Source organism: Micropterus dolomieu, linkage group LG01 (genome assembly GCF_021292245.1).
Source record: "Micropterus dolomieu isolate WLL.071019.BEF.003 ecotype Adirondacks linkage group LG01, ASM2129224v1, whole genome shotgun sequence".
Taxonomy (NCBI): Eukaryota; Metazoa; Chordata; class Actinopteri; order Centrarchiformes; family Centrarchidae; genus Micropterus; species Micropterus dolomieu.
This window is the reverse complement of record NC_060150.1, coordinates 50,140,124-50,153,570: the sequence shown is the minus strand read 5'-3', so window position 1 is coordinate 50,153,570 and position 13,447 is coordinate 50,140,124. Positions and strand designations below refer to the sequence as shown.

At 42.2% G+C, this 13,447-nt stretch overlaps 1 protein-coding gene across 4 annotated transcripts in view; it reads left to right on the top strand.

Annotated features, from left to right (window-relative positions):
* kdm2aa (lysine (K)-specific demethylase 2Aa) overlaps positions 1-13,447 on the top strand; it is a 36,664-nt gene that overhangs the window by 9,571 nt on the left and 13,646 nt on the right. For 3 of the 4 annotated variants that reach the window (XM_046045767.1, XM_046045761.1, XM_046045754.1), the window contains exons 3-16: positions 4,812-4,890; positions 5,005-5,051; positions 6,975-7,153; positions 7,326-7,432; positions 7,577-7,670; positions 7,791-7,944; positions 8,022-8,137; positions 8,216-8,342; positions 8,447-8,703; positions 8,829-8,906; positions 10,086-10,210; positions 10,944-11,067; positions 11,150-11,278; positions 12,984-13,067. In XM_046045767.1, coding sequence (XP_045901723.1) covers positions 4,812-4,890; positions 5,005-5,051; positions 6,975-7,153; positions 7,326-7,432; positions 7,577-7,670; positions 7,791-7,944; positions 8,022-8,137; positions 8,216-8,342; positions 8,447-8,703; positions 8,829-8,906; positions 10,086-10,210; positions 10,944-11,067; positions 11,150-11,278; positions 12,984-13,067 — 1,700 coding nt within the window. Of the gene's footprint in view, positions 1-4,811; positions 4,891-5,004; positions 5,052-6,017; positions 6,141-6,974; positions 7,154-7,325; positions 7,433-7,576; positions 7,671-7,790; positions 7,945-8,021; positions 8,138-8,215; positions 8,343-8,446; positions 8,704-8,828; positions 8,907-10,085; positions 10,211-10,943; positions 11,068-11,149; positions 11,279-12,983; positions 13,068-13,447 lie in introns of those variants that run through there. The other variant, XM_046045777.1, reaches the window with a different exon arrangement.

The window sequence follows — 13,447 nt, the reverse complement described above, 5'->3', positions numbered from 1 at the left end:
GGCTGTATTAAAAGTATCCACTGTTCTCCCATGCTCTAACACACAGTAAAGATGAAATGTGTGCTGTTCTCACATTCTTCCTCTGTATGTACACATAAACAACAAGGCAGGGAAATATAAAAGGAATTTATTTTATTGTTTGGGTACATTATTGTTCAGTGTACATGCTCACATCTGAAACAAACTTTACGTGCTTGTTAACTCTCCCACCCCGCAGACATCTACACGTCAATACCGATTTATATTCATAGCGGCAAGTGCTATGTAGCTCCACATAGGGGACACAGGAAGTGACATATAGCACCTTCATGCGGCGTCGGAACCGCGTAGGAAATTCACAGCCGCACCGGCAGAGCTCCAGAATATGCAACTCGGCCGGCTCACACGCGGACGCGCTACAAGTGCGAGGGCCCGCCCAACGCTGCTTGCAGCTTTAATTATAGATATGACTGTTCACGTTTGCATTTTACAGCTTCTGACATTTATGTGTAGTATAAAAAATAGTTGTTTTCTCATGTTGTCCATCTTCTGAGGTGCATTTTATTTGCACATTAAAATCCCAAAAGAAACATCTCCTCATTAGCTTAAAAGGAGTAGTTTGCAACACTAATTAGCCTTCCTAACGGCTGCGGCTCAGGAGGTAGAGCAGGTTGGCTGTTAATCGGAAGGTGGGCGGTTCAATCCCTGGCTCCCCCTGGTTGCGTCGCAACATTAGTAGTAGGTAGTAATAAAATACAGCTACCCATTTATATAAATTGAACTAATGTTAATAAAATATAATTACTATTGACATGGCTTTTTTTTTAACTTAAGAAGTGACTGTTCCTCTCAAACGTTTTGTAACACTTAACACTTTGGTGCACTTAATAATTGGGGAGGGGTCTGGGGGATAACTGTGGATAGAAAGTAAATAGTTGCGATCAGGCAAAGATCTCTCCACAAATCCGTCAGCGGCTGGATAAAGTACAGCTCACAGTCCCAAACAGAGAAAGTCAGGGCTTCAGTTTTTAACGTTAAATTTTTTTTTTATTGAAACTGTCCATGTCACACTACCGCTTGGGCACAAACTCGATAAGATTCACAACACGAGGTGGGTCCACTTCATTAATTAATCTCAAGGCACTCGCTGGCAGTGAGAGCTGAAATTAAGTGGTTTTTTTTTGTTTTGTTTAATAATTCACCAACACCGAGAAACATTTCAGCAGCAGAAAAACAAATCCATGAGTTAAAGAGTAGCCTTACTTTCTGTTGCTGGAATCCGATGGCCGAGATTGTAGGCATGGCGCAAACTATGGGGAGCTCGGCTCCTCCTAACAAGACATTAGCTCACCTGATGGATCATGGGTAAATAGATTTCTATAGGCTATGTGCTTGTGCTTTAACAAATTACTTTCATGATCAGTGAGGCTGCTGTCAGTTCGTCTTGAGTGTTGGGAGATTCAAATAATCAATGATGTTATGCTGCTGTACCTCGTTCATAAATGTGCACAGCGTCCTTCTTAATGGGGAGACGATTCATCCTATTTCATCATCCACCCGGTCCCACCCCACCCCTACTATTAATCAGATGGTTAATTTTTATGACAAAGACCCACTCAATCCACAGATACGACTCTGCACATCGCTAGAACCCACTTATGCAGCACATCTTACTGAAAATCAGAGTAATGCGCCCATTAAACAGCAGTGAAAGTAACTCAAAGTAACGCAAAAGTAGTGTAAAGTATCACAATTCAGAGACTGTTATATTGTAATAAAACTAATTACTCTCAAATGACAGTAACTAGTAATCTATAATGTATTACATTTTGGAAGTAACTTGCCCAACACTGCTCGCTGGTGTCGCATCAGGTGCTGGATGCTAAGTTGCTTTCAGGGGAAGTCCGAGAGCTGAATATCCCCTTGTGAATGTGTAAACATGGCGATAGAAAGGTGTTCATGGTGTATTCCTCAGAGAAATTAACGCTTTTAAGAGAGAGACATTTGCCACGGTAATATCAAGAAAGAAAGCTCCATTTTCCAGATTTTACACAGTAAACGCCAAGTTGGTGAAATTTTACAGATGATCGGCAACTCTGACTTACAGTTCTAAGGAAGGCAGCACGGAGCTGCGTGCCACAAGAAGCTGACAGAAACAATGAAAGAGAAGAGTAGTTATGATTCAACACCCTGTTCTCCAGTCGCAGTGGCATAAACTGGCAGGCCGTCAGGTCCTGGCGGCAGCTTTCGGTATGTGCACCCAGCTGCTATGTTAACTTCATACTCATATGATACACCATTTGAAAGCTAAAATCCTTGTGATTCGACTAATGCAAACAATTTCAAGATGCAATCACCACAGTGGGTACAATCAGCGCTTCTGTCAGACCAACCAGTACAAGCAAAACTCGCCTATGAAGCCTCATAGTAATCCACCGATTAACAAAACTGGTCTTGTTACGTTGTCAAAGGTCCAGATGATATTAAGTCCAAAACACATTATTCCATCAATAAATCCCCAGGGACTGCTGCCGCGTCGTTTCATATTTGCCGGCAGACGTGGCTCGTATGTCAATATAACCGTAATAACTCCGGTTTGAATGTAAACAACTACGATAGCTTGTATTCAAATTAGCCGCTGAACTCTAACCGTTCGAGTGACCCCAAATCCGACCCAATAGGAGCTCACATGTCCCTTTCACAGCCTTCAATAGCCAACGAGAGCCTGCACTGTAAGGATTTCGTTATCGTTAAGTTATTTCGTGGGTAGGCCGAGCCAATTGCAAGTAATTGTGCCGATGACTGGCACTTTGTGTAGCCAATAAAATTCTGAAAATAACGATATCCAGCTTTAAGTAGGAAGTTCTTGATCTATCACCAAAAAAACACGTCTGCGTCGAGCTTCCGGCTACGGAGTGATGCAGCCACCTGCCGCCAAGGGGCGGTGCTGTTTTAGGAAAATAGACATACACTCAGCAAAACCTGTGGAAAATAGTAATTTTCATGGTATTGGTATGACATTTAAACTTGGGCTAGGTAAGGCTTTATGCCGTTGTCCTACAGTGATTTCCAGCTGTAGTTGTCTGCATGCATTTGTTAGCAAGCATTTTCAAGCGGAAATGAAAAATAAATTAGTTTTAATGTGTTTAAACTTATATAAATCAATTCCAGTAGCACTTACAATCATTCTGACTTTTAGGTTAGACTCTCCAGAGTGTTATCCTTCAGAGAAGTCCAAAACCATGCATATACTCCAAATGATTCAAGAACTACATTCAATTTATTTTGGATATGCCTTGAATAGCTGTTTTGCATGAATTTTACAGGAATGTTAAGAGGTTAATGTTGCAGACCACAGTGTTTTGCAAGTAGGCTAGTTGAAAGTTTAAACTCGTATTGTTGTAAATCTTTGGTGTAAATTCGCCTTCAAACTTTCACCTCAACAAACGTCCCCCAAAAGTTGCTTAGTGTAGTACGTTACAAAATATTGTTTCCAGTGCCCCCCATCATCTTCTGAACGCCCCCTGGAGGGTGGTACCGCCCCCTTTGAGAAACACTAATGTCTATGTGTGAAACGCATGCCTTTATAAGACGACCACTCCACTTTGCACATGTGCAGTCAGTGTTTCCCACAGAATGAAAGCGTAACAGCGTGCAGTCGATAGTGCAGGCATGCAAACTCCTCACCTTTCGGCAAATTTCTGCGTTTTGAGACCAAAAAGGGTCCCTTACGGGATTTGTGCATCTCCAATGAGAAAATATTTTGGGGGGGGGGGGGGGTGTTCGGTCGGTTATATCTACAGAGTCCACTCTCTAGCATGAGCTTTGCAAATTTACAGCTGCATTTGCCTAATCAATCCCAATGGCTAAACCTGACAGCCAATCAGAGGCAGAGTATGCAGAGTCTGACAACTGAACATGTTGAAAGACTGCCGACCTGCTGGACAGCAAGCCTGATGTAAGACATAAGTATGCTAGCATTATTAACTGTCCTGTCAGACACAGTAATGTTGCTGATTGCTGAGGCCCACCAGACCTCCCCCAACTCATATTTCAACAATAATTATTTTCTATAAAGTAGTGTTAAAATATTGTCACATCTCATTCTCGTGTATCATCTCCTCTCGTGAGCTCACACCCCTAATCTGAATTATGTCCCCACCGCTTTTCAACACAAAGTGACGCCTTTGCTCTTCGGTGTCTTTCTCTTGTTGCAGTACACAATTGCAAGTTATGCAAGCTTAAACAGACCCCTCTGACACCGTTTCTGTGTGTTTCTCGGATTGCGTATCCTTCTCACTTTTACCCCTGACCAGTTTGCATGCCTGATATTGACTAGATGCTGTGTACAGTTCTTAGAGCTGTGACCCCGGGTTTGATTCCAGTCTGGGGCCCTTTGCAGCATGTCCTCCCCTTTCTCTCCCTAATTTCCTACTTCTCTCTCTTCTATCCAATAAAGGCTAAAATCCCTAAATAAATAATGAATACCTCTCAGGTTTCCTGCATTAAATCATTTTTTGTCCTCACCAATGTTTTTAAGCGTGTGAGTTTACACAGTGAATCCTGTGATCCACTGTGAGTAGAATAAGAGTAGGGCTGGGCGATATGGTCAAAAATGTTATCACGAGAAGAAATTTAATGATTCAATATCAGTAATTATCAGGATAAATGTCAAATGTTTTTTTTAAGTTTAAAGGCTGATTTTTGCTCCGGAGTGAAAGTTAATAGTTTCACTAGTAAATGATAGAAAACCAAAAATAAAACGGGTGAAAAAACTTTGGAACCTTTCTCGTTCACATGTTTCTCATGACTGTGTTTTTGGTATTCCTTAGAATTTACGTTTGAGTTCATCCAGAGAGGCGGCCTCAGGGACCCAATCATCTTTGAGAAGCCTGATGGACTGGGAATGAAGTAGGCATCCTCTTTATTTGTCCCTCTTTCTTCTACATTGGAGGAAAACACTGACATGATTTGATATGTACATGAGACTTGTAATATGCTGAGTAACCTCTTGTTGTTCTGTAGGATGCCCGATGCTAACTTCACTGTCAATGACGTCAAGATGTTTGTCGGTAAGACTTAAGACATTAAGTTTCCTTGTTTCCTTCAATTCATTTGATGCTACTACAAGTGTCAGGGTTAGCTAACAGCTAACGTTAGCTTGCCAATTAGCCAAGTTACAAACAAGCAGAATGAAAGCTAGTCTTAATAACTGTTCAGCTTAGTTCGATACATAGCTTAAAATTTGGCACATTGTTGTAAACTCTGCCGGAGGAGGAGTTCCTAAATGCCAGTCAGTATTGCGATGTGGTCATATTTAAAATGTTCAGTTCTAATCCTGTAATGAATTTAAAAACAACCAGGCAGCCAGTATACAGACTTCATTATGTGTTTATTTATTGCAAGTTATATCGTCATCTCAATAGATAACAATGTTAATGTGTACATCAGATTTTCCTCATATCGTGCAGGCCTACCTCACGCCATTGTTATCATCATTTCATTTTGATCAGTTGGTTGTTTGCTGGTAATGGCTGAATGTTTAAAGCAATTAAATGGCTTAGCTTAATGTTACTAAAGGCAAAGTTAAGGAGGAAGTGAAATTCCATTTATGTTCCAGATTATTTTCTTTTTTGGGGGGTAACACAACATGAAAGGACATCAGTTAAGGGAAAAATGCAGTTCCTTAGACTGTCTACGAGTTGGAACACTGCCAAATCCGGCTGCCATGGGGTATCGCCTTACCAAATACAAATACACTACTTTTCAAAATGCATTCTTGGATACATTGAGCGCACATAAAAAATAAACACAGATAAAACAGACAAAAAGGAAACCGTGTAACTACGTAGCAGGACAACTGAATAAATAAGAAAAAATCTGAATCAACAAAATCAGACGGGCAAAACGCTCTTATTCTGAAATGCTCCATGTGGATATGTAACGTTAGCTTGCAGAGAGCGGAACGGGCTCACAGAGAGCTGTTCTCCGTAGTTGAAACACACATGTGAAACATGTTAACAGTGTGTAGGCTAAACGCTCCACTGCTGAAACACTTGAGTGTGAGTTGATGCCGGACAAAAGGGTGGCGCCATTATCACGTTTTCCTCTAGTTTCGTTTGTTGTTGTAAAATGTACACGTCCTGTGCCCGCTCTGATTGGTGAGTAGGACCGTAACTGGAGGTGCATGACGCTTGTTATTGGCGAGCAGGTCTGTCAAACTAGGATGACAACGGAATGAATCTGTAACTGCATCAGTGTTTAAAACGGGCCAGATGCGCTGGATAATTAACCTACATTTTAATCGCTGTGGTCATGTTTGGCTAAATTTCTCACACGTTTCGTGCTCGGGCCCTAATGATCCCCATCCCTACCGTTTTTCCAGTTTAGGGAAAGGTTTGATACAGCATTCAATTCCCACTTTCAATTTCAATATGGAGAAGAAAGGAGGTGAAATGTTATTAATATCTTTAAGTGTTGTCGGGTTACCTTAAATGTTTCAACTGCCTCAACTACTGTTGGGATATTAGCCACGTGTGTTCATATCCAAACACATCGCATAGAGGGTGCTTACAGATATGTAGCCTTTGTTGGCAATAATAAAGGATTATTGTATTTAGGAATTGAAATGCAGAAATTCAGATTTTTTAATGGGTACCTGGTTCTTGGCATTCTGGATTCTGTTGTAATTTGGGTCCAGTTTTCAGTCCTGGCAGCTTGATGTCCTTCAGTAAGACATTTATGAGAGCAGAGAGACTAATCATTATTATGAATAATAGTGCTTAACAATATAAATGAATAGTAACAAAGTACTGATTGGACTAAACTGTCCACCTTTTGTAATTTAGGAGATGTAGGAGTTCAAACAATGTTTTATTTTTTATATTTTTTATGTACTTCCCTTTTTTATTTTCAAAATGAAGTTTATTTTATGTATTGATGCTGTTCTCAGATCAGTGCTGATGTATGAACTGTGATCTTTAACTCTGTCTCAGGTAGCAGACGCATGATAGATGTGATGGACGTGAGCACTCAGAAGGGAACAGAGATGTCAATGGCCCAGTGGACACGCTACTACGAGACCCCTCCATCTCAAAGAGAGAAACTCTATAATGTCATCAGCCTGGAGTTTAGCCACACCAAGCTGGAGAACTTGGTTAGGAGGCCTGCCACAGTACGTACACACACTTCATGAAGGGCTCATGTTGTGTGTTAAACATTTTCTACATAAAGCCTTGCACACAGCTGCCACAGTGAATCTGTTCCTCTGTGCTTACTATGTGGAACTGAAAGGGTTGTGCTGCTTCAGACAAACAGTAAAGCTTGAAGCTTGTGTGTGTTTGTAGGTAGATCTAATAGACTGGGTGGACAACATGTGGCCTCGCCACCTGAAAGAGAGACAGAGAGACTCAACCAACTCCATCAATGACATGCAGTACCCCAAAGTACAGAAGTAAGTCCCTCATGTTCACGTGCCTCTGAAGTCAAAGCTAAGATATGGCTGGGGCAATTACTTTATTTTGTCGAATTAATTGATCTGAAAATTAATAAACGACATTAGAATGTAAATGTTGATGATGATCGCGTTACTCTGCAGGTACTGTCTGATGAGTGTCGAGGGCTGCTACACAGACTTTCACATTGACTTTGGAGGGACGTCAGTGTGGTACCACATACTGAGAGGAAGCAAGGTGGGGCCTCCTCCTGTCAGGGAAACAGTCTGTTACAGCTTCATAGTTTCTGATTCAGGCCTTTAACTAAAACATGCATGCTGTTCTTATATGATGTAGAACTTTTGTTTTTGTATTCAGGTGTTCTGGCTGATCCCTCCCACCCATCAGAATCTGGAGCTGTATGAGAACTGGGTACTGTCTGGGAAACAGGGAGATGTTTTCCTGGGAGACCGAGCATCTGACTGCCAGAGGATTGAACTGAAGCAGGGCTGCACCTTTATCATACCCTCAGGTATACATTTAGCTCTCACAAATATGCTGAAGGACTTCAGTGACGCAACAAATAGAATATGAATGTGTTACACTCAGGTTGGATTCATGCGGTCTACACCCCTGTGGACTCTATGGTGTTTGGAGGAAACTTCCTGCACAGTTTCAACATCCCTATGCAACTTAACATCTGTAATATAGAAGACAGAACGCGGGTAGGTGCAAACACACTCTGCTATAATCTGCAAAAGACAGGAAGGATTGCTTTTATGGTCTTTTATCCTCCACCGCAGGTTCCACTGAAGTTTCGTTACCCCTTCTACTATGAGATGTGCTGGTACGTGTTGGAGCGCTATGTCTTCAGCATGACCAAGACCTCCTACCTTACACCAGAGTTTCAGAAACACTCGCTGGGCATTGGTATGAACACAGTCAAACAAAGAGGGTAGATGTATGGACTTTTTCATGATGTTTTTTGTGTAGATGTGTTGGAAATAGAATGTGGAACTAATTCCTTGTGTCAGGTCTGAAGAAGCCATCCAGTTCAGCCAGTGAACAGGTGGAGGAGGAGGAGGAGGAGGAGGAGGAGGAGGATGCTAGTGGCAGTGATAAAGAGGCTCCAGAGCAGCAGTCTGATAAGCCTGCAGTTCAAGTTCATCTGACTTCTCTCGAGCTGGAGGGATTGGGGAACCTGCTAGGGAAACTGGAGGCTCTGCCCTCCAACAAGAAGTGTGTGCCAGCAGGGATACACAACGCCCCGGCCCTCATTGCACATATCAAGGTGTGTGTGTGTGTGTGTGTGTGTGTGTGTGTGTGTGTGTGAGTGTGAGAGAGAAATTTTGTTGTTCTTATTAAATGCTGTCCCCTGCTTTCTCTCCTACCTCTCTCGTTTCTGCTGTCCTGCAGGCACTACTGGAGGAACATGCCAATGACAATCCCAAACTGTCCTACACAGGAAAACCCATCGTCAAGTGGCCAAAGAGAGTAAGCAGAGAGAGCATGAGTAGCACAATTGACCCTTCACTAAGCCCACCCTCCCCCGTTACTGTTGCTAAGTCCGAAAAAACTGTTGGCGTTGACACTGTCTATTACTGCACTCCCTGGAGAAATATTGTCAAATTTGTTGGGAAAAGCGATCTCAGAAAGAAGCAGACAGTTTTGCAGTTGCATTATACATTTGAAGGTTGTATTCAGGCTTCATGGACGTGGAAAAAAAATGAAAGACTCTGGATCAACTCTGTTCCTGTAAAGCTGGGTAGGAGCTAGCGTTGTCTAACTAACGTTACATTAGGAACAATCCACAGCCGACATTCTTCTGGATTTGTTTTGGAAAGCGAATAAGTCGTACTTCTCCTTTCAACTTCTCTGGGTAGCGACTGTAAATATTACAAGTGCCCAAGGAACAGTGTTCATATCTTGGAAAAATACAGCCAAAAAAAGCTAGAAAACAGCCAGCTGTGTATTCGGGGCATGGCTTAGTGAAGGGTCAATTGTCAAATGTTGGTTTTTTTTTGGATCAGAAACAAAAGATTTTCTTCTTTCTTTTTGAAGGTAAAGGGAATGATTGTGCTCATGAGGAACAGGCTGTACTGTATTATCAGCAAATACCCTATGGTAGTGGTTTTCAGTGTGAGACTGGCCTTCCAAGGGGGGTTCAGTGAATGAAGGTGAAACAATATTACATTAGTTATCAAAAGGAGATCAAATAGAAAAGTCTGTGTGATTCAGTTAGAGGGAGAGTTCAAAAATAGAGTAGTTTTGGGGAACTGGTTTTGCCACTTACAGTCAGAAACTAATAAATGCCTTAGGACAGACCTTTTATGTATTGGGTATAGTCTGAAGTTCTATCAAGCCGTATTTTGGGTTATCGTGGCTAAATTACTGGGGATCAAAAAACGTCATTATAACCCCATAGGCATCCAGGAATTGAGAAAAACAAAGCAAGTAAACTAAGGGGGAGTGAGAGGGCACCTTTTCCCAAGCGTTGTTTGAGGGGAGACGGTCTTACACTTTGAAAACCCCTGCCATATGGAAAATACATGTTCTGTCATTTATCAGATACACTACTTATTTGGAGCCAATGTTGGAAACAAATATGTTGTACTTTTGTTGTATTATATTTTTCCTGTTACCTGGGCCACTGTTTCTGCTCCTCTCCACCAGCCGTCGTGGTACCAGCCTCCACCACCACCACCACCTCCTCGTCCTAAATTGGCCTCCACTCCCATTATCCCACGACCACAGAAACCAGCCTCCTCCATGTCTGTGCTGAGACGGCGCAGGGTCAGGTAACAGAGTGTGTGTGTGTGTGTGTGTGTGTGTGTGTGTGAGAGAGAGAGAGAGAGAGATCCATTTTGGAAGATTGACTGTTGTTTTAGTCTCTAACTGGGTGTCAGTTCGGGTTGTGTTAGACCTTAGCTCAGCAAATACCAGTTGTTTGGAACAAACACCAACTTTATACCATTTTAAGCTAAGGCTGGGCGATGAAACAATAATAATAATTATTGCTAAATAACTTTCCTCAATAACAATATAACATGTTCAATAAATGTTTGATTTAATTCATTTCAATCATGAACGAATCAGCACTTCATTTTTCTATTAAGATATTTGTTTTGTTGAGGAAAAGGGAGTAAAAAAAAAAAAAAAGGTTTTACTAATGCATATCTGTTGAAAAAAGATTTTTATCATAATAGTTTAGAATGTTCTGCCTCAGATTTGTTAAGTTTGGCATCAAGTGTTTGTTCTGACCACAATGAAAAGTTTAAAACCACAATGAACGATCTGGTTTCTTCAACTTTCACTCTGGAGCAAAAGTCAGCCTTTAAACTTCAAAGAAATACAACAGTTAACCTGATAATTATCGATATCGAATGATATGAAATTTATTTATTGTGAACTTTTTTGACCATATTGCCCAGCCCTATTTTAAGCCTTGACTAATTCATGTCATGATGCGGGTGTATGCTTCAGCTGTCTATGGTGATCATCCATTTGCTGTCGTGTCTTCTTTCTATGCAGGTGTAAACGCTGTGAAGCCTGTATGAGACCAGAGTGTGGAGACTGTAACTTCTGCAGAGACATGAAGAAGTTCGGAGGACCAGGGAAGCTCAAGCAGACTTGTGTGCTACGACAGTGTCTCTCTGTAAGTAACTCCTTATTTACAGTGTGTATTGTATGTTGGATATGTTTGTTCTGTAACTCCCCCCCCCCCCACCACCCCACAGCCGGGCCTTCCTTTGTCTGCAGTGTGTGAGATCTGCAAGGAGCCCAATCAAGAGGAAACTGGAGACCCCTCCCTCACCCTGATGGAATGTTCCAACTGTGCACAGATAGTCCATCCTGCCTGCCTCACGGTAACTAACACACTCACTCACTCTCTCACTCGGGATGTGTCTGAAATGAGTCCCCGTTTACTACACAGTGCACTATATTTACGCCTATTTTATTTGCCTCTTGACTTTATTAAAGAGCAATAGTAAATATGCAAAAGCAAAAATTAGACAAATAATAATAATTATAATGGGTTACCTTTTAGAAAAATAATATAGTCTACTCTAAAGTTCTGGATAGGAGGGTCTATAGTTGAACCTTGGATTGAAGAGGAACAATGTGGAGTCCGTCCTGGTCAGTATGCCCATCTAGTCTTTCAAGTAGGGGTTGGCCTCTGGCAGGGCTGTGCTTTGTCACTAATCCTGTTTGTGATATTCATGGACAGAATATTGAAGCGTAGTTGGGGTGCATGGGGGTTGTGGTTTGGTGGGCTGGGGATCTTGTACCTTGGGGTCTTGTTCATGAGTGAGGGGACAATGGAGCGGGAGGTTGGCCGGAGAATCGGAGCAGCGGGGGCGGTATTGCATTCACTGTACCCCGCTGTTGTGTTGAAAAGGGCCTAAAGGCAAAGCTCTCCATCTGACGGTGACTTTTCGTTCCTATCCTCACGTATGGCCATGAAGGCTGGGTCATGACCGAAAGAAAGAGATCATGGGTACAAGCAGCTGAAATGGCTTTTCTCAAGAGGGTGGCTGGCGTCTCCCTTAGAGATGGGGTGAGAAGCCAAGTCATCCGTGAGCCGCTGCTCCTTTGCGTTGAACGTAGCCAGTTGAGGAGGTTCGGGCTTCTGCTAAGGATGCCCACGGGGTGCCCAACACCAGGCCCAAAATGGCAGCCGTTCTCTATGCAAAACTACAAAAATGGCGGCATGCCGGACACTTGGCGAGTGAGTGTATGCAATGATTAGTTCTAGGAAAGCAGGGAAAACAGTGAGATCCTACCAGATAACGTCTGTGGGTTTAATTATCACGGTGAATTAAAACGTATCTACATCCTGCCACACAGCATACATAGTGAGTTATCCTCAATGGGCGGATGCTAGCTTTGCTTTGGGCAGAGCCTAGCGATTGTGTACTCACGTGAAAATAAAACACAGCAGTATCCCAAGCAGAAATTCAGGCTGTGTAATAGTGTCGTAACTACTGATTATCGACGAGGATATTTAGCGATCACTTTCTCAGACGGCTGAAATCTCTAAAATCCCTGGGGCGTTACCAGGGCGACCTGCGGGATTACAAGCGAAACTAACTCTGACTCTGGCTTTGGAGATTCAACAGGCCGAGGACAGGCCATTAGGCTGCCAGGAGGTCCAGCCTTTGTTCTGCTAGACTGTCCTGGTCCCAACAGGGACTTCCGCGTTCGCATCAGTCCAGCTTCCCACTTAACACACACAGCGTGAGCACATTGTTAAAATTATCCGTGCGAAAGACAGTGTGCTGTGTATATAGTACTGTGGATTAAACAAAGTTTTTAGATTTTTAGTTCCCTAGTAACTCGAGGAATCATTTCAGGCCAATTTCTGAGTGTAACATTTCTCTGTACTGCTCCACACTGGACCGTCCTGCTGTTATTACATAAGTGCAGTACTAAACAAGTGTATTGCTTAGTGATCATACATGTCATTACATGGATAAAGTAAGGTACAAACAAAGTTTTAGCCTTGTTTATTTGTCCTTTCCTTTTTCCTCTATTTCATCCATCCATTTTCTAACATGTCTGCCTCTGCAGGTTCAGGGTGAAGGAGTAGTGAATAAAGACCTGCCCAGCTGTTGGGAATGTCCAAAGTGTGTCCAAGGGATCACTGACCCAGAGGTACATAACTTCTTATGCGCGCGCACACACACACACACACACACACACACACACACACACACACACACACACACACACACACACACACACACACTCACACACTCACACACACATTCACACACACATTCACACACAGTCTCACACATAGACACAAACAAATTTAGGTTGTCCCTGGTAGAATTATTCCTGATGCTTTTCTTTCAGTTTAAATTAGTTGTTATTATTCCAGCTCTCATGGCTGTGCTGTGTTGCTTATTTATTGTGCGTGACTGTTTCTTGTTATCATTTTTCTCTTAGTTGTCATACTATGACAGCTGTTTATTGCTGTTGTTCGGCTGGTTGTCTTTTACTATTATTATTATTTTTATTGTTTGTTTGTT